The 27,402-nt window shown below is 58.8% G+C and overlaps 3 protein-coding genes across 6 annotated transcripts; 1 reads left to right on the top strand and 2 right to left on the bottom strand.

Moving 5' to 3' along the window:
• Nucleotides 1-54: 54 nt before the first annotated feature.
• Nucleotides 55-6,165, bottom strand: PNKP (polynucleotide kinase 3'-phosphatase). Of its 2 annotated transcripts, XM_081807670.1 has the most exons (16): nt 6,019-6,165; nt 5,595-5,758; nt 4,903-4,949; nt 4,065-4,364; nt 3,110-3,189; nt 2,969-3,026; nt 2,770-2,877; nt 2,441-2,512; nt 1,371-1,419; nt 1,203-1,273; nt 1,031-1,123; nt 857-953; nt 708-769; nt 409-518; nt 235-322; nt 55-141 (listed from the first exon to the last, which is right to left on the bottom strand). In XM_081807670.1, the coding sequence occupies exons 2-16, from the start codon at nt 5,743-5,745 to the stop codon at nt 76-78; spliced, it is 1,452 nt and encodes a 483-aa protein (XP_081663796.1). In that variant the 5' UTR covers nt 5,746-5,758; nt 6,019-6,165; the 3' UTR covers nt 55-75. The 2 variants fall into 2 exon arrangements, with proteins under 2 accessions (XP_081663796.1, XP_081663797.1); XM_081807671.1 differs by lacking the exon at nt 5,595-5,758 and having other exon boundaries at nt 6,019-6,159.
• Nucleotides 6,166-7,147: 982 nt separating this feature from the next.
• On the bottom strand, nt 7,148-15,740 carry AKT1S1 (AKT1 substrate 1). Of its 2 annotated transcripts, none has more exons than XM_081807692.1 (5): nt 15,636-15,740; nt 11,211-11,596; nt 9,825-9,902; nt 9,572-9,741; nt 7,148-8,230 (listed from the first exon to the last, which is right to left on the bottom strand). In XM_081807692.1, exons 2-5 carry the CDS (start codon nt 11,587-11,589, stop codon nt 8,087-8,089), a joined length of 771 nt encoding a protein of 256 aa, XP_081663818.1. In that variant the 5' UTR covers nt 11,590-11,596; nt 15,636-15,740; the 3' UTR covers nt 7,148-8,086. The 2 variants fall into 2 exon arrangements, with proteins under 2 accessions (XP_081663818.1, XP_006751292.2); XM_006751229.3 differs by having other exon boundaries at nt 14,981-15,736.
• A 182-nt stretch (nt 15,741-15,922) lies between these two features.
• On the top strand, nt 15,923-27,256 carry TBC1D17 (TBC1 domain family member 17). 2 transcript variants are annotated; one of them, XM_006751230.3, is made up of 17 exons: nt 15,925-16,142; nt 16,416-16,514; nt 16,744-16,818; nt 19,948-20,071; nt 20,819-21,026; nt 21,746-21,857; nt 21,967-22,125; nt 22,487-22,615; nt 22,709-22,812; nt 23,426-23,520; nt 23,979-24,095; nt 24,199-24,299; nt 24,381-24,480; nt 25,428-25,525; nt 25,684-25,800; nt 26,333-26,419; nt 26,519-27,256. In XM_006751230.3, the coding sequence occupies exons 1-17, from the start codon at nt 16,122-16,124 to the stop codon at nt 26,726-26,728; spliced, it is 1,956 nt and encodes a 651-aa protein (XP_006751293.2). In that variant the 5' UTR covers nt 15,925-16,121; the 3' UTR covers nt 26,729-27,256. The 2 variants fall into 2 exon arrangements, with proteins under 2 accessions (XP_081663779.1, XP_006751293.2); XM_081807653.1 differs by lacking the exon at nt 26,519-27,256 and having other exon boundaries at nt 15,923-16,142; nt 26,249-26,372.
• The last annotated feature ends 146 nt before the right edge of the window (nt 27,257-27,402 follow it).

Consider the following 27,402-nt stretch of genomic DNA (forward strand, 5'->3'; position numbering starts at 1 on the left):
GGGGGGGGGGATGGGGGGGGGATGTGAAACCCGGCCCGGGCCTGCCCAGTGACCCGTCCCCCCCGGCAGCGCTGCTCACCTGTAGCCGTACATGACCACGTCGGACACGGGGGCGTGAGGGGAGCCCGTCATCTCCCGGAACTGCAGGGGCGGGGGGACGCGGGGGTCAGGGGGGCGGGCCCGGAACTGGGGGGACGGAGGGGAGCGCGGCGGCAGGGCTACGGGCCAGCTCACCCGGTTGTTGTGCCGGGCCTGCTCCAGGGTGGCCGTGAAGAGGAAGCAGCGGCAGGGGACCCCCGCGTCCCGGGCACACTTAATGTACCTGTGGGGGCAAGGAAGGGGCCAGGCTGGTAAGGGGCCCCGAGCCCCCGCCCCCCCTCCCGGGGCCACCCCCTGGGACCCCGGTACCTGGCCCGGCTCGGAGGGTCTGGGTTGGTGTTGTCGATCACGACCCGTTTCCTTTGCTTTAGAGCCGTCTCGCACATGGTCACACAGCGCTGCCACGAGCCCAGCGTGTCCTGGGGGACATGGGGGAAGACCCCTGAGCGGGGGGGGGGTAGACAGGGATACAGCAGGACGGGGTGTGGGGAGACCCTGCAGGAGGGAGGACGGCAGAGAGCTGAGAGAAGCCCCCAATCTGGGGGGCGGGCAAAGGGGGGGGAGGGGACAGGCAGGAAGGACCACTGGTGCCCCTGCCCCAGGCTCACCCTGTTCACGTGGACGTAGCCTGCCGACACGAGGTGCTCCTGGAGGAAGGTGGACTTGCCAGCTATGGAGCGGGGGGCAGGATCAGGGGCAGCCCCAGGACCCAGAGCCGCGAGGGGGCTTCTGCAGGCCCGGGGTCAGGGTGTCTCACCCCCAGGAAATCCCACGGCGACCACCACTTCAGGGTCGGAGCTCAAGAGGGAGCTGGACTCAGGGAGGTAGAGCGGCCCCGAGGGGGAGACGGTTCTCTGGGAGGGGCGGGCACAACGAGTGTGACCCCCTCCTCATCCCCCCGCGCCCCCCACTCCCGCCCCGAGGGCCTCACCGGGTCAAAGGTGGGGAGCACGAAGCTGGCGACGGGCCACTTCAGAAAGAACTCCTCTGGTGTGGCGAAGGGCAGGCCAAGGTTGAGCGCAAACTGGGTGGGGGTCGGAGGGACACAGGTGTCAGACAAGGTGGGGACATGGCTCCCGGTGAGGAGGGGACAGGGGCCTCACCAGACGGTCTGCACAAGAGAAGTCTTTCTTCTTCCGCCCAGGGGCCCAGTTGGCTGGGCGTCCAGCTGCATCTGGACAGAAGACACACCCCCTTGTCCAACAGTGACCTTGGGGACAAGCTGCTGGCCCTGGGGGACCCACATACTCTCCCCACCCCTGGGTCCTTACCTCCCACGAAGACACTGTCCCCGATGGAGATGGGCACACCCTCGTTGGCCTGGGGAGGGACAGGTGACAAGACCGCAGGCAGTAAGGAGCCCACTCCCGCATCTGTTCCCCCAGAACACTAACGGGTGCCCCGGGCTGCTCGGCTCCATCCGTGCCCTGCGTTAGGCCTGACCTCTGGCCTTCCGTGCCCCAGCCCATCAGCACGTCCTGTTGGCTCTGCCATCGGGCCCCTTCTCAGCCCCCTTCACTGCCACCACCTGGATCCTGGACTGTTCCATCCTGGCTGCCGGGCTCCTGGCTTCTGCCCTCACCCATCTGTTCCCCATGCGGCCACCAGAGGGCACCAGTTCCCACTTCCGGAGATTCCTCTCCCCCCAACGCGCCTGAGCACCCTCTTTGCTCCCCCGCTGGGTAAAAGGGAAGGCCTCACCTGGCCCACCTGGTCTGACACCTGGCAGCTCTCTGACCTCACGCCCCACCCTCACCCCATCAACCACTCCGGTCCAGCCACCGAGGCCTCTTCATGGTCCCGGGACACACTAGTCACAGCCCTGCCTCAGGACCTTTACACTTGCTGCTACTCCCACCTAAACCACTCTTCCCAGCTACCCACATGGCTCCCTCCCTCACCAGCTTCAGATCTCCCAGGGCACCTGGGAAAGGCCTTACCTGACCACTGTAGGTAAACCCTGCCTTCCCTTGCTTCATCCCTCCCACTATTTTACACCCCAGTCTGTGCGTCTATCGCCTGCGCCCTCACAGGTATGTGAGCGCCCCAGCCGGTCTGTCTTGTACACTAACCTTCAGTTCAAGAAGCTGTCGAGCTTCAGAACAAATGCACACACAAAAGAACGCATGAATGACTGATGTGTCACTCAACCACTCTGACCTCCAGGGTTGAAAAGCGCCGCCCTTGCGTACCAACAGAATGGGACAGGTGGAAACAGGAGGCAAAGACCAGGGGAGGAGATGGGAGGGAGAGAAAGGAGGAGGCCAAATACCAGAGATCTGCAGGGGGGAAGCTGGGCAGAGTGAGGGAAGAGGGGAGCCACGGGGAGACCGCCACTCACCTGCTCCTGCAGATGGTCCCACATGCCGATCACCGGCTTCCGGTACAAGCCGGCGTGTGTGGCCACCAGCACCTGTGGGCGGGAGTTTCACCATCCTGGGCTCCTTCCCGGAATCCTTCAAGGGCTCATGGGTCCCACGGATGCTACCCCAACCCTCACCAACCCAAAGAGAGCTCCCGGGGCCCCGCCCCTCCATCTCCCCCGGACTCTTTTGCCTTCTCCCTGGGTCTCTGTTCCCTCCTCCCTGTCCCTCACTCTATCTCCATCCCTGCCTCTGTCTGGGTCCCCATCCCCCCACCTCCACAGCCCTGACTCCCTTGTAGCCACACCTGAAAGGGGAGCCCCAGCTTCTCCACCACAGCCTCCACCTTGGCCTTGAACTCCTCTGCCGGCAGCTTCCCACGCCCAATGGCCATCTGGTTGGTGAAGATCACCAGCTGGGGAGCACATGGATGTCACCTGGTGCCTTCCTCCCCAGGGCCCCAGTCTGCCCTGCGGCCTGGTGACCACGCACAAAAGCACACACACCTTGTAGCCCTCAGCATCCAGCTCCCGGAGCTTACGCGGAATCTCGAGGTACAAGATCCTAGGGCAGGTGGGAAAGTGGCAAGGTGACCTGGGACCCCATGGGGGGCCCCCCACTCACCCCCTTCTTCTGCCTCTTCTCACCTCCAGTCGCTGGGGCCAGTGGGAAAGACCTTCCCAGAGCGTGTGGTGATGAGGGTCCCATCCAGATCAAAGCCGGCCACCTGACGTCAGCAAGAAAAGAGGAACAGCAACCCCATTACGCCTCCAATCCCTGGACTCACAGGCTGCATCACATCACCCCTGCAAGGTAGAGACGTTACCACTCGCTTGTCACCCAAGGGGAAATTGAGTCACAGAGAGCCCACACATCTTACGTAAGGGCAAGGCATGGCAAGGATGGGTCCCCGCCGGGGCGCCTCAGTCATTAAGCGTCTGCCTTCGGCTCAGGTCATGATCCCAGGGTCCTGGGATCGAGCCCCGCATCGGGCTCTCTGCTCGGCAGGAGGCCTGCTTCTCCCTCTCCCACTCCCCCTGCTTGTGTTCCCTCTCTCGCTGTGTCTCTGTCAAATAAATGAATAAAGTCTTAAAAAAAAAAAAAAGATGGGTCCCCGCCACCTGAGCGCAAAGCCTAAAAGCTTCACTGTACCGTCTCCTATTCCTCCTAAGCCCCTGGGTCTGGCAGTTTTAAAATGGGGTTCATATCCTACTCACGCACCTCCCCTGGCCTTCACCTCAGAAGGCTAACTGTGAAAATAAACACAGGAGTGAAGTTGTTTGGGTGCTAACCACATGTCGGGGAGTGTGCCACATGCTTTTCACGGGTTCATCATTTTACTGGTGAGACCAGTGGGGCTTGGAGCAGGTGGAGTGATGGCATGTGAGCTTGGGTCTCCGGAGCCCTGCTCCAGTGGTGGTGGTCACTGCTGGGGTTCCGGTGGGTCAGGCAGGCGCGGACATACATCGATTCCCCCAAGGCTTACAACAATCCCTGAATTTGCCATCAGGTCCACTTCTCAAAAAAGTGGAGTCTAAGAGAGGTTGAAGAACCTGCGCGGGGGGTCCCCAGTCTGTGTGGCTCCCTCGGCTTGGCCCTCACCTTGCTGCGGGGCTTCACCCCAGGTGCAGTAAACACTAGCAGCTTCTCGAACTTCTCCCAGCCGGGGGAGGACTTCCGCATCCGCTTTTTCTGCGGCTCAACATCCTCTGCCACGTCTGGAGCCACCGGAGGGGTGCCGGGCGGAGTGTCTTGCTGGGATTCAGGCGTGCAGACCTCTTCCCAGCGCAGCGTTAGTGGGTGGAGGCCGTTGACCAAATACAGTGTGTCCCCCACACTCAGAGAACCTTCTGACCCAGGAGTTAGCTCCTGCGTCCCAGCAGTTGAGGGGTTAATTCCCAGCTGCAAAGGGAGAGGGAGGAGCTGGGATTGGCTGCGTCCCCCACCCATAACCTCCTCTAATTAAAGACCACCTGGGGGCGCCTGGGTGGCTCAGTTGGTTAAGCGACTGCCTTTGGCTCAGGTCATGATCCTGGAGTCCCAGGATCGAGTCCCATATCGGGCTCCTTGCTCAGCAGGGGGTCTGCTTCTCCCTCTGACCCTCCCCCCTCTCATGTGCTCTCTCTCAAATAAATAAAATCTTTAAAAAAAAAAAAAAAAAGACCACCTGGAAGGACTTCCCTTCCCCACCTGCCAATCAGACCTGTAAGCCCCGCCTCTTCACTGTGTACCACCAATCAGGGATGTGGAGAAATTACAGGCGTCCGGGCTCATCCAGTTTTAAATGTGGATGGATACCCGTTGCAGCGGCAGTCCCGCGACTCTTCTCTACTGGCCACACCCTCTTCCCTCCAAACCAGGTTTTTCCAATGGGCCTGGTCCCTGCTGGGCTGCCATTCCTCCCCAACGCCACCCCCAGGCCTTGCTGAGGAACTGGTACCTGTTTCACTGCCACGGTCTTGGTCCCGGGGTCTGCGACCAGCTCCACTGAGGGTTGAGAGGGTGGAGTCAGAATGTGCATCGTTGTGCGACTGCCTTCCCCCCACTGGGGAGCATGGCCAGCTTCAGGCCACATGATGGGGACAATACAACCCATTCGGGAGGGGAAAGCAGTTTATTCCTAAACGGGACCCGCTGTCTCCTTTACAGGCAGTAGTCAGGTAAGAGGCCTCGGGGTCGCCTGGGACGCAGGCCCCCGCCTAGGGGCAGGGCGGGCATTTTTCCGTACAGAACTGGCTTCTCCTTAATGACGCGTGTGGCTAGAGGCAGGTCCTCGGCTTCGCCCGTCACCACCCAGCCCTGCTTAGCAACAGGTATTTTTCACCCTAGGATCGGCTCTCGCCTTGGCAAGGGTCGTGACCTGACTCAAACCTTCACGGTGGCCTGACAACTCGTCTCGGGATCGGCTCCCTCCCCTCCCCACTAAGGGGTCTGGCTAGTTCCAGATGGGACAGAGCATTTCTCTTCCTATGGTCCCCAGCAGGCACCTACCAACTTTAGGACTAGCTACACCACGCAATCCCGCCCGGTGGCCAAGCAGCTCCCTTACTGGACTGGCTGAACACCTTGCCCCAACACCGTGTTCCCGCTCCAGCAGCGGGCCACACCCCCTACTGCTCCGGCCCCGCCCACCTTGGTTTCTGGAACACTTCCGGTCCGTAACCTGGGTCAAGGGTCCCCGGCCCAAGACAAGGACTTGCCCGTCCGAGGGCAGGAAGATGGGGGGCGCGCCCCCAGGGGGACTCTCCAGCCACAGGCTGCCCTGGGCCTCCACCTCGGCCATCCCGGGCACCAGCCTAAGGGGAAGTAGGTAAACAGGCTTGAGTGGCAGGTCGTCCTCAAATTGCTACAGGAAGTCCCGCCTCCTCCCCCCCAGACCAGGAATTTCCCTTCTTCCGCTGAAGGCTCCGGAAATCCCACCCTCTCGCCGGCCGCCGGCTCGCGCCGTTTCCCAGGCGACGACGCCTCGCTCAGTCCCGCGGCGAGCCCGGACCCCAACGTTCCAGGGCAAAGGCCAAGAACCTCACGCGCACCCCCGGCTCGGCCCCACGCTCACCGTGCCCGACCGGGGCTCACTTGCCACTTGCGACCAGGGAATTCCTGCCCGAGGCTCTCTGCCCGCAACTCCGCCGGCTGCTTTCTCTGTTCCTCGGCGGACGGAAATGACTCGCCCTATGGAAGGGGGCAGGGCCTTGGCTCCTCCCACGACAGAAGCCCCGCCCCTCTCAGACCGGGGCTCCTTCGGTCCCTCGGCTGCTCTGACCTTCATCTCTCCTGCAGCAATGGGAGGCTCCGACCAGTAGGGGGGGAGGGTGGGTCCTCTGTTCACAGATTTTCCTCGTTCCACCTTCAATTCTTAACAAATTCATTTCCTTAGTTACAGAGGGAGAAACTTCTTTTCCATTTGATGATCGTCAGTCCAAGAAATCTCCACCCCCGACAGCAGCCCTGTCCCTCAATACTGCAGTTTTCTCTTTAAAGAGGATATAATCGTTTTCACTTCATGGGGTTCCTAGAATGATTAAAGGAGTTAGTAGATGTAAATAACTTTATAAAAGTATTTGGCTGTGGAGGGGGCGCCTGGGTGGCTCAGTCGTTAAGCGTCTGCCTTTGGCTCTGGGATCCAGCCCCGCATCGAGCTCCCTGCTCCCTGGGAAGCCTGCTTCTCCCACTGCCCCCTGCTTGTGTTCCCTCTCTCTCTGTGTCTCTCTCTGTCAAATAAGTAAATAAAATCTTAAAAAAATAAAGTATTTGGCTGGTAGCTCTCCCTGTAAGTCTTGTCTATTGCTAGCATTCCTTCGGTGGTGGTCTGATGGGAGAGTAAGATTCCAGGTTTACTTGACCCAACCCAGACTTCGCACCAGGTGCCATTTGTTCTCCAACCTTCAGCTCTTATATTAAGCGGAAAACTCCCGGCCTCAGCTGGACGTTCCTGGCTTTGCCGGGGACTATGTGGACTCAGAGCACTGATTCCTTAAAGACCATTCACATTCCAACTCATCCCCCAGAAGACTGGGGATCAATGGTCACACAGGACTGGAATACCCCCCTTCGTACCCCATGAATCTCTTTTCTTATTTGTAAAATGGGGACAATAATTCCAACTCCTATCTTTGCACTGAAAAATCAATGAGATGCTGCTCATTCAGCTTCAGAAAGTGTTGAATGAACACACTTTATACTCATTTGTCAGAAGTAAAACTCTTTAATCTCAGACCACCCCTCCCAACTCCCGATCCCCACCCACGACTCTCTCCCCCACACAAGGGCCGGAGAGCGAGGGCCCCTGCCCCCCACCTTGGGTGGACGAGGGCCCTTTAAGGCACCTGTGGGGGTGAGGGGAGAGGGGCGGGAGCTGGTGCCGTCCTGGCTGCAAGGACGGACTACGATTGGCAGGCTGTTGTGGGATGGAACCAATGAGAGGGTGTCAAGACGCAGGGACAGGATGGGGCCGTCCCTGGGAGGGGGCAGAGGGGCACGTAGTCAGGACTTGGTCAAAAACGACCCCAGTCCCTGTAGTGTAAAGAACGTAAATTTAAGGCCGCAGGCCAATCCTGGGCACAGAGGAAGGTTTGGCCACGCCCTCAGAAGGCTGGAGCCAATCAGGCGGGACAACCCAGGAAGGATGGGATGGCGACTCCCGGGTAATTGGTCAAGCCCTTTAGGTTCAAGCCAATCAAATGAAGGAGTTGTCCATTCTCTAGGCCGAACAGGCTTGCCACTACCCAATCCTGTGGCCTGGCTGTTCTCTTTCAACCAATGCCGCGCGAGCAAAGCCCTTGTCGCTAGGCAAAAAAACGACAGTTGACCCCCGTGAGGGCTTTAAACTAGCTACGCCCCGATCTGGGAGCGAGCCAATCCCTTAATCGAAAGAACCTGTCGCCGGGCAAAGAAAGCGGCGACAGACCCAATCGGGAAACGAGATAGGTCCCGCTCCTCAGCGCGTGAGGGGGTCGTGGGCTGGAAGGACGGCGGGAATTGGCAGGGAGGGGGCAATCCTGGGACCCCGGGGACCTGAGAGGCCGGTCCCGGGTCTGACTCGGATTGGCCCGCCCCGGCGGGCGGGGCAGGGGTGTAGTGTGGGGCGGGGCGGACGCTGGGCCGGGAAGCGCTCTCCCTGGGCCTCAGTATTTCCGCTTCAGCTTCTGGAAGTCGCTGGTGTTGAGCCGTGGCCGCGGCAGGTCCCCGAAGACCTGGGTGTCCTCGGCCTCCCGCAGCACCAGCGCGCGCATGCTCGCCGCGATGCGGTCCAGGTCCGGCGAAGAGGGCTGCGGGACCGGGGCGGGGTCAGCGCCCGCTGCGGCCCCGCCTCCTCTCCCTCCCCACCCCCGCCCCAGCACTTTTTGCCTACAGCCAGGAAGGCCCCTTACCCTGACTTGCTCCGTGTGGGATCCTTCGACCCAACTCAAACACCACCTCCTCCATGAAGCCTTCCTGCCCCTCTCCTCCTTCCCTTCTTGGCCTGACTCTATGCGCAAGAACAGCTATCTGTCCCACTGCCCTTCCAGTTCCTTCTTACACAGCGGAAGTGCTGCTTCTCTGCTGACCATCAAGGCTGTGTGCACCCAGAGGGTGTCATGTCTAAGGATTTGGCCTGGGCTTGGCACTGAGTCATGTAACAATCAGGCCTCTGCCACCGACTAGCTGTCAACAAGCAGTTCATCTCCAGAGGCTTCAGTCTCCCCTTTCAAACACGGGGCTGATGACGGAGTCTGAGACAATCAGCACAGTGATTTCTCAAGAACTGGGAACTACCATGTTGCCGGCGCTGTAGGGAAAGGATCCCTTTTCACATTGGCCTCCAGTCCCAGCAACTAGTGCGATCTCCCTTATGGCCTGACACCTTGAGCTGGGTCTGGCTTCCAGCAGAATGGGAGAGGCTCCGCCCTTTCAGAGACCAGCCCAGCACCCCCACCACTTGGGCCTCAAACGTTCACTGGGTTTCCCCCAGGGGCAACGCAGACAGAAGCTGCGGATGGATGCTGCCAACATGTGGCCACTGAGAGGCACCATAGGGAGGGGGACCGCGGGACCCCAGGGCCTCCTCCCTTGCAGTCTGTAATTCCTTTCCAAAAGGAGGCTGGGTTCCAATCCCTGCTCTGCCTCTTCCAAGCTGAGGTCTCAGGGAAGTCACAGATAGTCCCTGTGCCTCAGGGAGGTTCAGTGCTGGGCGATGAAGAGCCACCCAGGGCAGCCCAGGAAGGCCACATGTAGGATTGTGTGGGAGAAACGGAGGAGGTGGGGGAGGGGCAAATTCCAGGAGGAGCCAGGAACATGCAGGGTGGGGAGAGAAGGTGATCTAACCCCTCTGAGCCTCAGTTTCCCCTTCTGGAGGGGATACCAAAACACCTGTGCCTTGCCTGGAGCAGGTATTCTATAAATAAAGCTGTTCCTAAAAACCCAGAAGAGACTTTCTCTGTAAGGCACTGGGGTACAATTTAAGGCTGCAGGAGTTAAACCTTTAGGGCTCTGGCCCCAAAACCTGCCTCATGAGTTGGAGGGCAAGATCAATCCTAGGAAATGTGGCTTCCATGCCTGAGGGCTTCCTGGAGGAAGTGGCTCTGAGTCCCTCCCTCCACCCTCCTCTCCTTCTCCCCTTTGCTCCTCACCGGCCCATTCTCCTCATCCGATGACCGTGCTTCTGTCCTCTTCTCCTTGAAGGCCCAGACGGGCACGGACACGGGCAGGGACTTAGCATACTGCTGTGTGGGCAGGGCTGAGGCTGGGGGCACTGAGTAGGCTGGGGGACCAGCAGGGGTCTCCTCGCTCAGGCTGCCATCTGGGAGAGAGCGTGGACTTCAGCCTCCGTCCTTGCCTTTATCCCAGTATCCCCCAGGGGTGGGGACAGCCTGGGACACTTACCGTCTGTGCTCTCAGGGTCCGACTCACAGAAGGGGGGCAGGTCCTGGAGTGTGGCATCCTCGTCCATCACAAAGAGCCCTGTGGATGGTGTTAGTGGCCCGGGCCAGTTGGGTCCCTGCTGCTCTTCATGTGCTCTGGATTCCAGCCACCCCCACCGCCTCCCCACTCCTTGCATCGGCCAGGCCCTTGCAAGCCACAGGGCTTCTGGAATTATTCCCTCTGCCTCAAACACCCTTCCCCTAGTTATCTGCCTGGTTATCAGCACAAACAAATCCAGTTTTTGTCTGTTACACCCCCAGGTGAAAGCAACTGGCTGGATGAACATGAAATCAGCAAGATCTGTTTGCGATGAAAGACTCAAAATACAGACTGAGCGAATATGAGGCGATTATGATCCCTGTTTGATAAATGGGGACCACGAGGCACAGAGAAGTTAAATCACTTGCCCAAAGTTTCCCAGTTAATAACCATGTCACTAGGATTTGAACCTGGGCCACCTGGCTCCAGAGTCTGTGCCCTGAACCCTATGCGGGTTTTCTCCAGTGAAGAAGCAAGCGTTAGTAGTAACAACAAATGAGTAAGTCCTACTTATCGAGCCTGCCCTGCAAACTCCTAATCACTCTTCAAAGCCCTAATGTTATAGTCCAGTGTCTGAAGCATCCAACCTCTGGATTCCCCTCCAAGACAGCCAGTTGCTTTCCCCCCTGGCTTCCTTAAGCTGTTGCCTGCATCCCTGATTCTTCTGTAACATCTATCTTTGTTCTCACAAGCATGAGGTGCCCCAGATTTGGAAACAACTCCTGTTCTGCTCAAGCTCCCAGCTCAGGTCTCAACCCCATGGTCTCCACAGGGCACTGCCTCCCGTCAGGACTACCAATTTCTTGGCCAGATTGGGAGTCTCGCAAGGAAAGGGCCTGAGCGGGGCACCTGGGTGGCTCAGTAGGTTAAGTGTCTGCCTTTGACTCAGGTTGTTATCCTGGGGTGTTGGGATTGAGCCCCACTTCGGGCTCCCTGCTGAGCAGGGAGCCCGCTTCTCCCTCTCCCGCTCCCCCTACTTGTGCTCCCTCTCTCTCTCTCTGTCAAATAAATAAATAAATTCTTAAAAAAAGAAAAGGGCCTGAGCTGCTTTGTGTCTGTGTCTGGCACCTCCCAGCACAGAGCTGGGCCCAGGTTAACATGTAAGGATACAGGCTCAGAGAGGGGCCGTGACCGCTTCAAAGTCACACAGGGAGGCACAGGCAAACCAGCCTGCCCCCAGGTTCTTTGAGATTGCGGCTGCCACAAAACACCAGGGCTCAGAGACGGGCAAGTCCCACCTCTCCAGGAAAACCGACCTTGGAGACAAATTGCCAAGCCAAGAGCCTCCCCAGCCCCTGCCTCTCTCACCTCCATTATCGCTGACACCCAGCCGCTCCCCAGAGGTCTCAGTCTCTGTTGGCTCGTCCTCATCTTCCTCGTCCTCCTCCCTGGGCAGGGTAGGCCGAGGTGGGCTCCGCGCAGGGCTGGGTGGCTGTGGTGCTGGTGGGGGCACGGGGGGGCGGGCGGCGGCAGCAGCCCTGTGGGCCAGGGCGATGTCGTGGAGGCAGCGGCGGGCAGCCTCGGCCAGGGCCCCACGGCCGTGGGCTGCATAGGCACAGGGGCCCGGGCGGGGGGCGGGGGGCGGTGCGGCAGTCAGCAGCACCAGCTCCGTGCCTGTCCGGGCCCGGAAGCGCTCAGCGGCCCCCACCACCGCCTCCCACAGCTCCTCGGGGCGCCCCGACGCCATCCACGCCCTGCAGGGCAGAGCAGGACAGAGAGCTGAGGCCCCGCGGACTGACTGCACGGGCTAAACCTGGCCCCCAGGCGTCCACCTGCCCGTAGACGCCACTCCCATCCCTCCTGGCCACCTTGTCCCAGCTGAGCTCAGCCCCTTCCCCTAAATTCCTCCCCATCCGGACCTCTTGGCCCCGTCCCCAACCCTCCGGCCCCATCCTTCCTGTTCCACCTTGTCCCAACAGCCCCGGTCCCTCCTCTTGGCCCTGCCTTGTCCAATATGGGAACCACCAGCCGCATGTGACTAAGGAGCACGTGAGATGTGGCGGGTCCAAGGTGAGAGGTGCCGTGAGTATGAAATCCGCACTGGTGTTTGAGGACTTAGTACAAAGAAGTTGGATGTCAGAGGTCTCCCTAGCAGTCTGTTGACTACGCGTCGAAGAAATGACATTTCAGATATAATGGCTAAATAAAATATATGGCGGAAATGAATTTCATCTGTTTTCCTTTTACTTTTTTAATGTGGCTTCTAGGAGATTTGAAATGATTTGCATGGCCAGCATTCTTTTTCTGCTGGACCATCATTCCTGCCTCTTCCTGAACCTCTTAGCCTCCAGTTTGGGCAGTGCGCTGCCCCTTGGGGATCCTTCTACACTGCACCCGACCCTGCCCCTCCCTAGTATCCCCAGGACAAGGTCATGGCCCCTCAGCCTCACAGTCTTCCAAACTTCTGAGGCCTGAGGCCTTCAGTCAAGATCACGTGTCATCTAGTTACTTGTCAATCTTTCTCTCACCCTCGTGTGGAAGGAGCTTTTCCTCACCCCAGATTGGGTCAGTCCCCCCTCTTCGGACTCCAACAATGTCTGAGAATCCCCCCATTCTAGCACAGGGCTCTCTGGGGAGGACTGTCTGGATCCATCTCTGTCTCCCCAGCCACTGCGGAGCCGCCTGAGGGTGAGCCTGTAGGATTCATCTCTGAGCCACCAGCCTTGCCCCGCAGGGTGGCAGGCAGAAAATGGGTACAAACTGTTCTCTGCGCCTGACTCCATCTATGAAGCTTTGTACTTCCTACAAGACTGTTCTGCCAGTTCCTCTGGAAGTCTTCCTTGAGCCTCCAGGATGGATCAGATGCCTTCCCTAGACCCACAATGCCCTGGGCTACCTCCATTATAGCTCACTGTCCCTTGAGCTTATGACAATTGTACCTCTGTCTGCCTCCTCCATCAAACTGTGAGCTCCCCAAGGTCAGGGATCTGTGCCCCAGGACAGGTTGGCCCTAAGCAGACAATCTGCTGGATGCATCTCCTCATGAGATGAAAAGAGCAAAGTGCTGGGGCGCCTGGCTGGCTCAATTGGAAGAGCATGCAACTCTTGATCTCAGGGTTGTGAGTTCGAGCCCCACACTGGGTGTAGAGATTACTTAAATAAATAAATAAACAAACTTAAAAAAGAGAGAGAGAAAAGAGCAAGGGGCAAGGGGGCTGGCTTCCTGCCATCTCAAACCTGCTGTGTGACCTTGGACCACTCACTGGCCCTCTCTGTGCCTCATTTTCTTCTTCCTGTAAACCAGAGTGGTTGAGCCAGGGCTGCTGGGAAGCCAAGGAGCCTCCTCACGGAGGTAGGGGGCACCCCGTCACTGGAGGAATTCAAGCAAGGCTCTAGTCCAGCCAGGGTCATGTGTAGCTTGATTTCAAATCGCCGGCCCTTTTCAACTCATAATCACATGAGCCAGTGTTTGCTGAGCACCGACTCCGTGTAGGGAGCCCACACCTGTCATTTCACCTCCTACCTGACCCACTAAGGTGGGAGCTGTTACCTCACAAACGAGACAAGCAAGGCTCATGGAGTACAAAGCCCATGCTGGAAGCCACATGCAGCAAGAGCACAACCATTCCTGACAGATTCCATAGCAAATTCACACTGCACTTCCCACAGGCAAGGCAAGGGATGCAAGCGGGTCATCACCATTTTCATCCCAACCTCTCCCCAACCCTATGAAGGAGGGACTGTTATTACCCCACTTCACAGTTGCAAACTGAGGGCCAGGGAGATTCAGTATTTTGATTAGGGTCATAGGGCTGGAGAGGAGAGCCTGTTCTTAATCCCAAATGCCATCTTGCCTTCCTTATCAGGAAAGGTTTATGTCCAGTTGGGGAAAGTGAGACTCAGAGAGCCTCAGGTGGTGGTCAGAAGGCCCAGAAGTTAAATGGGTCAAAGCAGGGCTGACTCTGCTGTCTGCCTGACTCCAAAATCCAACAGAACTGAGAGGTGCTCAGGGTCCCCCCTAGTTGATGGAGGAAACCAAGGCTCAGGGCAGGGAAATGACTGGCCCAAGGTCACACAGCCTGGCAGTGGTAGGCCTGGGGCTCTCACATCCCTGGGACATCAGGATTAAACTCTCTGGCCTAGATCTTAGAGTAGTTACAGGATTGAAAAGAGTGAAATGGGGTTGAGTGGGTGTGAGGGTCCCTCCACTGTAAGAAGAAGGCCTGGGCAAATAGGAGGAGGGCAACTCACACCTCTCTGCTAAGGCCTGGGGGCTCTCTGGAGTTAGTTCTCCAAAAGTAAAGTGGCCAAGACCAGGGGAGACTCCACCCTTTCAGCTGCTGGAGGAAGTCCTGTACCCTCTAAGGAGCTCAGAAATGAATGGAGGGTTCCCCAGCCCCCCAAATTGAGGATCTTAGAATTAGGGAGAGGTGAGACTTGTCCCCCATAGGAGGGGGAGGGGAGAGCTAAGGTAATTGGCCTCTTAGGATGAGATGAGCACGTGAACTGAAGAAAATCATTCTAGGAAGAGGTGAGGAAAGAGACAAAGTCCGCCAAGGAATGAGGGATGCTAGTGAAGCCCCCTTCCAACCACCTGTCAAACTAGCAGTGCCCCTCCCCCAGCCCCAAAGTGGGAGAAACTCGAGGATGCCCCTCCACCCCACACCCCGCATAGCCAGGGTAAAGATGAACGTCTGGGCATTTCCTCAACCTCTCAGAGACCTCCTTCCCACCTCGCCCGGGGGTCCAGGGAAGACCCACTTCTCTAGGAAGAAAACAGGAAATCCCGCCCAGGTGGGGGTCAGGACCGGAAGTCCCGCCTTTGGACGGGTGAGGGGTGCCCCGAGTCCCCCCGAGCAACCCCCAGACCCCGTGGACATGGTCCACGACCAAGGCAAGGATCCTAGTGGGTCTGGAGACCGGAGGATAAGGCTGTCTAGGTTTTGCCTTGGGTCAGACACGACGGTTCCCGCGGGCGACCCCTTTCCAGCGCTCAGAGTAGGGTCGCTGGAAGATCTCTGTCCTCTGATCTACGCAGGCCATACCCCTCCCGCGAGCTACTCGCCCTCCCAGGGCCCCTCTCCTCCGGACGGCCAAATCCTCCCCACACCGCGGTTCACAACGCCGCCTCCACTCACGTGCCCGTAGCCAGCATGGCCGGCCCGGCGCCGTCACCGCCCTCAAAAGACATGGCGGCGCCTTGCGTCACTTCCGCGTGGTTGGCCCTCCTCCGTTCTGCACACTCCGCCTCCCTTATCCGGGCCGCCCGAGACCAAAATGGCCACGGGAACATCACCGGCTCACAGTGGGGCAATGATGACGGCATGGTGCCCGTAAGAAAGATGGTGAAAGAAAGGCTTCAGCTTGCTCAGAAACAAGCCAGAACCATCTCGATTTGTTCCCAAGAAATACGGCCATCGGAATGTGCACTCTCAGGACCACAGTAAACTAAGGCCAGCGACCTGACGCCCCTCACCCATCGTCGACCTTTTCCATAGAAGTGGAGGAAAGCAGTGCCCATTAACGACATGGCAACCAGCTGGCATCACTTGCCCAAAATGTATATGGACTCTCCCTCCAGCCTATCCCCCTTCAGCACCAAGGGTGGGAAAGATTCAATATGGCAACTTTTTTGCTTCGGTTTGCCAGGCTTCAATATGGCGGCCCAGACCGCCGCCTCCCGACGGTGACTCAGGAATTCGACTGGGTCCGCTTCGTTCCCGGGGATACTGACGGCTTCATCCCGTTAACCCAAGTCTCTCAGCACCTTTTGTGACGTACACCTCCTCTCACCTTCCTTCCCTTTACCCGTTTCTTTTCCAGGACCTCGCTGTCGCGCCCCTCAAAGAGATGGGACTGCCCCGCATTAACATGGCCGCAGCTGACAGGCTTTGGCAGTGCCCTCGAGCAAAATGGCATCTCCTTGGCTTCGATGCCAGTATACAATATGGAGAAAGAAGTAGGCGTTTCGGCGAGAGCTCGGGCGAGGGGGTGGAGCCCTTGGACCCTCCCCCTTGTTTACTGCGTGGTCAGGGGAGCAGCACTGCGCTTGCGCACTCTCGCTGGCCTGCTCCACCTTCGCCATATGCGACATGTGACTTACATCCTCGTGGTTCAAGTTCAACCACCCCATCTGAAAGATGGTTACATCCACTCCCGTTCTAGAACAGGCAAGGGCGCTACCACTGTCCAGGCTTGAGGGGAGTCTCCTATCCGGATGTGACAGCACGATGACCCGGAAAGGGAGAGGGCCGGGGGAGTGGGACCTCGGCCGCGGCTATGGAAGGAGCCGGTTACAGGGTAAGCGCTGAAAACGCGTTCTTTCCTTTCTGTGGATGCGAAGCGACGCCCTTCGGTAGTCTGCTTCGCCCCAACGCCCCGCCGGGGCTCTGGGAGCCCGGCTGAACCTTAGCAAATATACCGTTCCTTTATAAATGCGCTGTCACCCTCCTCCACTGCCCTAGGGAAGACCCTTTAGCCCCGCCCCCTGGGCGGCTGGGACGCTCCTCTGGGCCCCGCCCCCTGGGTGTCTTCCTGCGCTTGGGTCCCGCCCCTCACCGTTCCTGTCCCCAGGTGGTGTTTGAGAAGGGTGGCGTGTACCTGCACACCAGTGCTAAGAAGCACCAAGACCCGGACTCACTCATCGCTGGCGTCATCCGCGTTGTGGAGAAGGTGAGCCGGGAGGGAGCAGGGCTCGGGCAGGCCCAGAGCGGGATGGAGGCAGCATCTGTAGGCTATAATCTGGAGATCACGATGGGACGGTAGGAAGGCAGAGGGTGCGGACTGGAGCGAGAGAGGGGGCTTTGTGAGCCTGAGGGTCCAGACGGGGAAGAAGTTTGGAAATACGGCTTGGGGAAACTGGAGGGGAGGGGTCTCTCTAATCCCTCTTTTCTTTCCTCAGGACAGTGATGTCCTCCTGCAATGGGTTCCTGTAGAGGACGCTGGAGATTCCACCCAAATTCTCTTCTCCAAGAAGGTAGGCTTTCCTCCCTTCTCCTTTCTCCCCTTGTTTTTTTCCAGGTTTGAGCAGTGGAAGACATTTGAAGGACCTGGGTGCAATCTCAGACTTACTCTTGGGGCATGTGTGATCCTGGTTGGGATCTAGGCTCTCTTTGCTCCTTGGTTTCCTTCTCTCTGTGAAATGGGGCTGAAGATGCCCATTCAAAAGAAAGAAGACACCGAGAGATTCATAACCATGGGGACAGCGGCCCCCTCATCCCCTTTTCTCTTTGGGAGAGCCCTGCGAGGGTGCAAGAGGACAACACAGACCATGGATTCAGGTTCCACGGGCTCTCAGTCTGCACGAACTTGAAGGGGTATGGCATTCCCCTGGGGGCAGAAAGTACACTTTCTGGTATTCCTTTCTACTTTGGGTACCAGGCCCTGTGCTGGGACCTGGAGATGAGTCTGACCCTGCCTCAGTCTTCACCCCCATTCGATTTTGGGAAACTGAGGCACAATGATTGGAAGCCCCTTTTGCAAGGTCAGAAAGCTAGAAGGTGTTGGAACTTGAGTTTGAACCCAGACTCTCTGGCTCCAGGGGCCTGCCCCTTTCTGGAGGAAGCAGACATTTGCACTGAACTCGAAGGATGAGAAGGGGGCAAGAAAGTACTTCAGGGATGGCAGGAGGAAGATCGTTTCAGGATACAGGAGGAAATAGGATGTCTCTGGAGAGGGGTTTGCTGGGAAGGTGGTTGGGCGTGCAATGCCTGACTGAGAAGCTTGGACTGTGTTCTAGGGGCCCCCGGGGGAACCATGGGAGAAGGATGTGGGTGTGGAAAGCTCCCTTGGGAAATCATGCGGGAGATGGGCAGAAGGTCCGAATGGAGGGAGGTTGTAGGCTGGGAGGTGAGAGAGAAGATTAGAATGATGGGCCAGGGAGAGAGAAGGAAGCCTCACTTGGGGCAGTGGGGCTTTGAATAACCTGGTGGGGGTAACAAATGGAGATTCCAGAATTCTGTTGAGGAACCTGGCTTCCCAGGGTTGAGGAAGAAGCAGCCAGCATTCTGCATTTTTCGTCAGCCTCACAGGCCGGCCGAGTACCTTTCTTGAAAATGTGGCTGTCCTCCTCGGCACTCTATTTTTGACTAACAGAAACCCACTGAAACAGGCTTCAGCGGAAAGGGCACATACGCACGCAGGATACACTTAGCTCCAAGGAATGCAAAATTTGGCTGACAACAGGTTAAGCAGACAAATTTATTTCTCCCCTTTCACGAGACACTCAAAAGAGGTATGGGGCTGCTGGCCTTGGTTGGCAACATCAGGGCCTAGGTCCCTGAGACCCTCTTGTGTGTGCCCTGGTCGCCTTTAGATGACTCCTTCAGCTGCAACCCCTGCATCTTCCTTTTAAGGCAGGAAGACGGGGGCAGGCAGGGTGGCAGTCATACATCTGTTCTGCTCATCGGGAAAAGCAAGACATTTCCCAGAAACTGCATCAGCTAGGAGTTGTTTTTGGCCGTGTGAAATAGAAACAGAAGTGATAGAAACTCCTACCTTTCCCATCAAAAAGTCCAGAAGTCAGCCCACAGGTCCACGTGTCATCACCAACCGGCATCCTTCCATCTTTGCTCTGCCATCCCCGGCATGTGGCGGCCATCCTCATGGCTGCCTTGTGGTCCAAAAAGGCTGCTGGAGCTCCAGCTTTTTTGGACTGGTTTTGCTCACTGTATATGTGTGTTGCAGGTTGGCCAAGGAGCTCTGTTCATCGTGATTGCTCAGGGAAGCATGCTGCTAGAGCAGCTACTGTTCCTTGTGGCAGAGAGCAAGAGCCTGGCGATTAAACAGTCCATCCTGGAAGGGATGTGTCCCAGCCCCTTGGCCAGAACTAGTTGCATGACTCCAGCCAGCCAGTAGAGCTCAGTGATCTGCGATCCTGCTGCGTGCCCAAGAGGCAGAGGGTTGCAAACGCTGGCAGAAGGCAATAGTGGTTCTCCTTATGTAAACATTGGTGAAACAGCACATTCACCTCACAAGACACAGAGGACAGGGATGGCTTTGCCAGGGCTGGTTCAGCAGCCTCGTGGACAGGTGTCTCTGTGACTCCCTTCGTGGCCCTAGTTGGCTGCCAAAGCTACAGATACCACGTTCTCCCTCAGTAGCACCCAAAGACTGGCCTGAATAGGGTGGTGTTCACCCGTGGAGGTGCCTTTTTTATCAGGAATTTCCCTTTTAAACTCCTCACAGATGGCATCTCGGCTCCCACTGGCCAGAGTTGGGGCCCGAGGCCACTCGGAACCACAGGGAAGGCTGAGAAAGCAAATAGTGGGAGGTTTTAGCTTCTGTTGTGGGAGGGGCTCTGTCTGCCTGGAAGGAGCAGCAGAAATGGCTTTCGGGTAGACCCACCATCTGGGTCCTTCCAACAAGGGCCCCTCGTGCAGGGTTTTGTTGCGGGAGTCACGGAACATTCCGGTTACTTTCAGCAGGAAGGGATTAAAGGCAGACAAGTAGAGGCTTGGCGAGTTTGTACAAAGGCCAGCGGAACAAGACTGACCCTGCAGAACTGACCTGCCAGGGGAGCTGCCACCACCTCCAAAATGAGGACAGTGGGGAGACATCATCGTGGGACCTGTGGACACCCCAGAACACTACACCCGAGCTGCCACCCAAGGGCAGGAAGCCACTTGGCCCTCACCAAGCTAGTGACTGGGCGCTGGGAGACTGAGCCAGCCACCACCTCTACCCTAGTCACCTCTCTGTGTGTGGGAAAACAGGAGTCTCCAACGTCAGCCACGCAGCCCCGAGCGGCAGGAAGTTGCCCCTGCCTCTTTCCTGCTTTCTGCTGTCTTCCATCATGTGTCCTGACCTATAGCTGCAAAGGAGTCTGGGAAATGTAGTTTTCGCCTTCCAGCCTCTGCCTGACAGGAAGGCACACGCTAGCCTGTGAAAGGGACTCCCAGCCTCTGCAGCACTCATGTACTTTGTCCCCTCCCTGTCCTTCCCCATGGCCTGTGGCCAGCACTATCGGCTGTGACTGCCCTGCTGTCTGCCTTGGTTTCCCTCTTTGTTCACTGGGGCTGCCTTCCAGGGCAGCCTCACAGCTCGGATCTGGAAACCCCCCGAATCTACAGCCCCTCACTCTCTGCTTTTCCTCTCTTCTCCCAAGGATGTCAGTGGGGGTGAGTCCTGCACCTCTGAGGAGGAACCGACCTTTGACCCCGGCTATGAACCCGACTGGGCTGTCATCAGCACCGTGCGGCCACAGTCCCGCCATTCAGAGCCCACTAGAGGTAGGCTGAGCCGGTGCCCCTGAGGAGACGTGTCTTACCCTCAGTGGTCGTGGCTCCACAGGCTTTGCTGGCCACAGTCACGATGGCCGTCCATCGCTGGCCTCCAGTCTCAGGAGAGTGGATCGGGGTGCAGCACTGTCCCCAGCCCAGGTCCAGCCTGGCAGGGTCTCCAGGGTTCGCCGCCTTGCTCATCTCACCGGGCTCCTGGATTGGTTGTGGGCACCTCCACATGGTTCCTGCCTGTGAAGGTGTCCAGGCTGTGGGGGTGACCGTGCAGGGTGAGAGGGCGATTTGGGCTGTCCTAGAGTCCTACAGGGTGCTGGGGGCACTAGAGGAGGCATCCGGCCCGTCTGGGGTGTGGAGAAGCCCTCCAGGAGGAGGTGATGCCAGCCCCTGGCTCTGGGGGACACCTGGGAGTTTTCTCTCTCACGGAGAGACCAGCTGTGCAAGGCCAGAGGCACAGGGCCCTGAGTGTGTTTAGGACACTTGAGTGTGGGGTCTGGAGTGAAGAAAGGGCTGGAGATGAGATGCGCAGGGGGCAGGAGATAGACCTGAGGGGCCTGCCACCAGGTTGAGGAACATGGTCTTCACGCTGAGGGCCACAGGGAGCCAAGGGAGATTTTAGAGCAAGTCAGTTGTGTTTCCAAGGAGATGTGAGGAGACCCAGGGCTCCCAGACGGCTCTCAGCGGACATCTGTGCTGCCTATGACTCCCCACACCTGCTCCCGACACTGTGCTGTTCCTTAGGTGCAGAGCCCAGTTCCCCCCGGGGCTCCTGGGCCTTCTCAGTGAGTCTCGGGGAGCTCAAGTCCATCCGCCGGTCCAAGCCGGGCCTCAGCTGGGCCTACCTGGTCCTGGTGACCCAGGCCGGAGGCTCCCTGCCCGCCCTCCACTTTCACCGAGGGGGGACCCGCGCCCTTCTCCGTGTCCTCAGCCGCTACCTGCTGTTGGCCAGGTGAGCCTTTTCCCAGTACTGGGCCTTTGTGGCAGGTCCTGGCCCCCTGCGGCTGCAGCCTGGCCCCTCAGGGCTGTGAAACAGACTGATTTAAAGGCAGAAGAAGGGGGGCGCCTGGGTGGCTCAGTCGGTTAAGCGGCTGCCTTCGGCTCAGGTCATGATCCCGGGGTCCTGGGATCGAGCCCCACGTCGGGCTCCCTGCTCAGCGGGAAGCCTGCTTCTCTCTCTCCCTCTGCCGCTCCCTCTGCTTGTTCTCGCTGTCAAATGAATAAATAAAATCTTTTAAATAAATAAATAAATAAATAAATGCAGACTAAGGGAATCAGCTGGCACTTGTAACTGCAAAGCCAAGGAGTGGTTTGATTTCAGGCAGGACCTGGGTCCCGAAACATTAGGAAGAATTGCTCTTTTTCCCTTTGAGTTGGTGTCGTTCTCTGGGGGTCCCTGCAGACATGGCTTAGCAGCCCCCATGACCAAAGCAGCTCCTTCCCCAACAGCATCCCAGAGCCGCCTCTCTCTTGCCTGTCCCTGAATCAGTCACCCTCTGAGGCGCAAGGCCCTCAGCCCTCAGTGGCCAACCCTGGGTGCTGTGTCCATCCCTGGGGTCCAGCTGTGGTCAGGCCCTAGGTGAGGGATTCCCCAGGGGCAGTTGGACACTGAGGGGGAGAGGACACGTGGGGCCCTTTGCCTGGGTGTCACCACATGGCCCCCCTCCCCAGCTCCCCGCAGGACTCCCGCCTCTACCTCGTCTTCCCCCACGACTCCTCAGCCCTCTCCAGCTCCTTCCACCACCTCCAGCTCTTTGACCAGGACAGCTCCAACGTGGTGTCTGTGAGTGTCCCAGTGCCCAGCCTGGCCCCTGTGGGCAGGGAGGGGTGGACTGTAGTGGGCGAGGCAGGATGGGGTGGGGCTGTGACCTCCCCCTTGGCCCTGTCCACAGCGCTTTCTCCAGGACCCCTACTCCACCACCTTCAGCAGCTTCTCCCGTGTGACCAACTTCTTCCGGGGAGCCCTGCAGCCACACCCAGAGGGGGCCTCCCCCGACCTTCCTCCACCCCCTGATGATGAGCCAGAGCCTGGGTTTGAGGTCATTTCCTGTGTGAGTATCAGGTGGACCCTGGTATCTTCTGGCTGTCACCTGGGCAAGTGACTGTAATTCCCTGGGCCTCCTTTTCCCCTGTAATGGGGTGACACAGCACCCTAATCATCAGATCACATGAGGAGTGACTTCAAGGAGAGTGCTTGGAGCCTGTGTACCTATTGCCTGTTATTATGGGGGTGGGGGGTGCTTGCGGACACAGAGGTGACTTTGGCGCTGAGCCAGGGAAGGGGATGCTTACCACCCTGCATGTTAACTGTCCGTGGAGCTGACAAGCGCTCTGAGCTAACTTGAAGGTGGCCTAGGACAGGGCCGGGGAGGATGTGGGAGGCCCTGAGCTCACCTGCCTTGTGTCACGCAGGTGGAGCTGGGGCCGCGGCCCGCTGTGGAGCGGGCACCTCCGGTCACAGAGGAGGAGTGGGCCCACCATGTGGGCCCCGAGGGCCGCCTGCAGCAGGTCCCCATGCTGAAGGCCCGCATCTTCTCGGGGGTAAGGTGCCGGGTGTGTGCTGTGCGGTGGGGGGGGGCCTGGGGTGGGGGGCCTCAGGGGCCCCTCTGAGCCTCTGGCCGCTCTCTCCCCCAGGGTCTGAGCCCTGGCCTGAGGCGCGAAGCTTGGAAGTTCCTCCTGGGGTACCTCAGCTGGGAGGGCTCAGCCGAGGAGCACAAGGCCCACGTGCGCAAGAAAACGTGAGTGAGCGAAGCTCCGGCCGCCCGGCTCCGGCCTCCCAAGTCCAACTTGTCCCCCGTCCCAGCACGGTACCTGGCACATCACAGGTGCGCAGATGGGCTCGCTCCCCAGGCGTCTGTCGTGAGCCCGTCACGTGCTGGGCAGCCGCGGTCGCACACGGAGATGGCAGTAAGCAGGCAGCCTCGTCTCCCGTGGGCGTCAGTTTTCGTCCCAGCAACATAATGTCGCAGCCGTCGTCACTGCGGTGGGCCTCCTGACCCCGGGGGGCCCGCTTTTCCTCATTCCTGGTACACATTGTGCCCCGACTGCGTGTCCTGGTCCCCGCCCCGTGCTGTCTGTCCGGCGGGGATGACAGACTTCAAACAAAAGCCCACAGGGAGGTGCCTGGCTGGCTCAGTTAGTAGAGCATGTGACTCTTGATCTTCGGGTCGTGAGTTCGAGCTCCACGTTGGGGGTAGAGATCGCTTAAAAAAAACAAAACTTTAAAGAAAAGCTCACAAGGATGTTGTGGGTCTTGAGAGATGTCAGAAAGGAGCAGCATGGGGACTGTGGCAAGGATGAGTAGGTGGCCTGCTTCGGTGGCCTCATGTCTCCCCTTCCCCTCCCCCTCAGGGATGAGTACTTCCGAATGAAGCTGCAGTGGAAATCCGTGAGCCCCGAGCAGGAGCGAAGGAACTCACTGCTGCACGGTTACCGCAGCCTCATCGGTAGGTTGCAGGGCCAGGGGGTGGGGTGGAGACGTGGCAGATAGCAGGGAGGGGACAGGGGAAGCCCCTGCCTCCCCAGCAGTAGGGATGACGTCATCTGCAGTGGGGAGATGGGCAGGGAGCAGGGGTTGGGAGTGGCCAGGGATGGGGCAGGGGGAGAGGGGGAGCAGGGGAAGGGAGCCAGACTCCTTGGGTTCAAATCTGCCGTCTATTTGCCATCAGATCTTGGCAAGTGATTTTGCCTCCTTGGACCTCAATTTCCCATCTGTGGATGGGTTAGTAACTGTCAGTTGCTGGGAGGCTGAGTGCCTCATGTGAGGGTGTTCGGAGTGGTATCTGGACCTACTCACACCTGCCTGGGGTCGGCCGAAGAGAGGAGTGGGGGCTGGTGCCCGTGGCCAGGAGGGAGGGGCCCCCACAGCTTTCTCACTTTCGCACTCTGCGCCCTGTCTTCACAGAGAGAGACGTGAGCCGTACCGATCGGACCAACAAATTCTATGAGGGTCCTGAGAACCCAGGGCTGGGCCTGCTGAACGACATCCTCCTCACCTACTGCATGTACCACTTTGACCTTGGTGCGACACCAGCCCGGGGAGGGGCTGGGGGCCAGGCCTTCCCTTGCGGGGGTGGCTGGGGGCCTGGGCTGGGCCCTGACCTCCTGTCCACCCCCAACCTCAGGCTACGTCCAGGGCATGAGTGACCTTCTCTCCCCGATCCTCTACGTCATTCAGAATGAGGTGGACGCCTTCTGGTGTTTCTGTGGCTTCATGGAGCTCGTGGTGAGGCCCACGGCAGGCGTGGGAGACAAGCCCCCTCAAAGGATGGGGGTCTGGTTCCTCACGTGGCCCTGCCTCCCACAGCACGGGAACTTCGAGGAGAGTCAGGAGACAATGAAGCGGCAGCTCGGACAACTCCTGCTGCTCCTGAGGGTGCTGGACCCACCGCTCTGTGACTTCCTGGGTGAGTGTCTCCGCGGGCGGGCGAGGGAGGGTGGGGCCACAAGCCCCGCCACAGAGTCTCTGGAAGTGGCCGCTGACGGGGTCCAGGACGTTGGGTCCTGATCCAGACAAGGGAAACATCCCTGCAAAAGCCGGAACCCAAAATTTACATGTACAAGCAGGATTGCGGTTTGGAGCGAAACCCCAGCGAGCGCAGCTGTGAGCGCACGCCTGCGCACCCTGCCCCCCCACAGGCTGGCTCCTTCAGGCCCCCCTCAACCCCATACTTTGCAGATGAGGGGCCTGGGGCCTGGGCGTGCCACTTCCAGGGGCGCTTGGACACGAGCTGCCCGACTGGCGATGTGGCTGTCTGAAGTATGCACAAGAACAGATTTAACCTGATCTGCGGGACATTGCAGTCATTTGCAATTTTTCATCACATTGCATATCGTCTGGATAATTTCTTTAGGCTAAATTCCAAGAAGTGGCATTGATTGTATTTGGGGCAGTAGATCTTTTTACAGCTTTTGAAATGTTTGTTCCCATCATTGCTTTCCTGGAAATTCTTACCAGCTTATGTTTCTGCTAGCCGAGTCCGTGAGTGTCCATTTTCACACCTCCTCATGCCTCCACCAGCATTGGGTATTGAGAGATTTTATTTTTTCCCCGAGTGTCCAGCATCCCTTCTATGTGACGGTGGGACACGGGATTAACTCACTTCATCTGGAATCTGGAAGGCAGGATGGGAAGGGTTCCTGTTGACACAGAGCATTCCTGGCTCAGCTCTGAAGCCTTCTCATGCTGGGCATACGTTACTTGCCTAGACTGGTAGAGATTCTTAGAGCCAGGATAACTTCTTAGAAGCTCAGTCTGACCAGCCTGCACGCTATGAATTAGGATGGGATTGGAATGGATTTTGAGCTTGTTCTTTGCTGAGCACCCCTCCCTCCCACCACTGTCTTCCTCCAGACTCCCAGGACTCTGGCTCTCTCTGCTTCTGCTTCCGGTGGCTGCTCATCTGGTTCAAGAGGGAATTCCCCTTCCCGGATGTCCTTCGGCTATGGGAGGTGGGCCCGCCAGTTTGGGTGGGAGGGCAGAGAGGAAAGAGAAATCAGTCAGCTGTCCCAGGCTGGGAGGTTGGTGGGAAGTGGGCAGGGGATGGGGCAGAGCTGGGTGGGACTTCCGGCAGAAGCTGGGCCATGACTCCTCGCTCCGGCTCCCCCAGGTGCTGTGGACAGGGCTCCCTGGTCCCAATCTGCACCTGTTGGTGGCCTGTGCCATTCTGGATATGGAGCGTGACACCCTCATGCTTTCTGGCTTCGGCTCCAATGAGATCCTCAAGGTGAGGCCCTGGCTCCTTCCCGGTCCTCCCCCCTCCCTGCCCATCCTGTCCTCTCTAATTGGAGACACGTCAGCTGGGGTGTGAACTCCATGGAGGCTGGCACTATGCCTGTGCCGAGGGCCTTGGGGTAGTAGGTACTCAAAATAGGATTATTCAAAGTATGGTTGGCTAAGCGGTGGGTGAGCACCATGGCCATGAGACCCGGCCTTTTTCTCCTACTGCATCCCACCCCTGGCTCCCAGCAGTGCCCCCAGAGTGTGGCCAGCACATGAGGGGGGACCTGCCCCTTTCCCAGTACATTAATGCGAGGCAGGGCCACAGGGGGTGAGCTCAGTGTCCTTTCCCTTCGTTGTATCCTGCCTGTGGCAAGCCACTGGAGAGGGCATGACATCCCCTCCCCCCCAGCCCGGGCTCCACCCAGTCTGTCTTTCCTCCATTGTATCCCCAGCACGAGGCACAGAGTGGGCGCTCGGGCGGTGGTGGTTGAGTGCTGACAGGCAGGCAGGCAGGCCTGACCCACCCCCTCCCATAGCACATCAACGAGCTGACCATGAAGCTGAGCGTGGAGGACGTGCTGACGCGGGCTGAGGCCCTCTACCGGCAGCTGACCGCCTGCCCGGTGAGTCCCCGACCTCTCCCAACAGCCTTCCCCACCCAACCGCCCCCACCTCCGGGGGGAAAACCGCTGACGTTTCGCCTCAACCCCGCACCCCTCCAGGAGCTGCCCCACAACGTGCAGGAGGTCTTGGGTCTGGTGCCCCCCGCAGAGCCCCAAAGTCCCTCGCCCCCTACCTCTCCACTGCCTCTCTCGCCCACCCGGGCCCCACCGGCCCCACCGCCCCCCGAGGACACAGCCCCGCAGCCGGACAGCAGCCTGGAGATCCTGCCAGAGGAGGAGGAGGAGGAAGAGGAAAGCGCAGAATCCTAACCCCCCTGGGCCGGTGGGCCCGCCCAGCACAGGCACTTTATCCGGCTCCCAGAGGCTGGGGAGGAAGGGTGTGGACAGGGCGGGCCTTCCCGCCGTGCCTCCCGTGCCCTCCCAATGAGCTGATTTCCTTAAACGGACACTTCTCGTGTCCAGTTGTCCTCGTGTAGGTGGAGGAAGGAGCCTGCCACCTTGGCATGGACCCACATGGGGAGGGGGTGGTGGCTCGGGGTCCCTTCTGGCCAAGCTGCCGAGCCGACATCTGACCACGTGATCCTGATCCGGCCAATGAGACGTAGGAAAAGGACCCTTGTGGGCTCGTGGAGGTAGGGCTCTGTCCCCCGCCTGGATCTGGGGCTTTTGGAGGAGGATGGGGTGCGGGGGTATGGCCACCACCAGTAGCTGTGCGGGGACACATCCCGGACATAACCGAGATGGAAGAGCCTGCAGAGCTGTTGAGACGCTCTGGGGACTCTGCTTACCAGCTTCTTGTTACGTGAAAAAAAAAAAATAAACTCGTGTTTAACCCACTGTCCGTCGTGCTGTTACTGGCATCAGGACTCTATCTGTTTCGTGACAGCCGGAGTGGACACTGTGATTACCATTTCCCAGTGGCGCAAAGCAGTGTCGGTCCTGTCCCCCGCCCCCAGCGGAGCCCCACCACCCAGGGAAGAGGA

This window comes from Leptonychotes weddellii, chromosome 16 (assembly GCF_054177405.1).
Source record: "Leptonychotes weddellii isolate Sample4059 chromosome 16, ASM5417740v2, whole genome shotgun sequence".
In the NCBI taxonomy this organism is placed as follows: domain Eukaryota; kingdom Metazoa; phylum Chordata; class Mammalia; order Carnivora; family Phocidae; genus Leptonychotes; species Leptonychotes weddellii.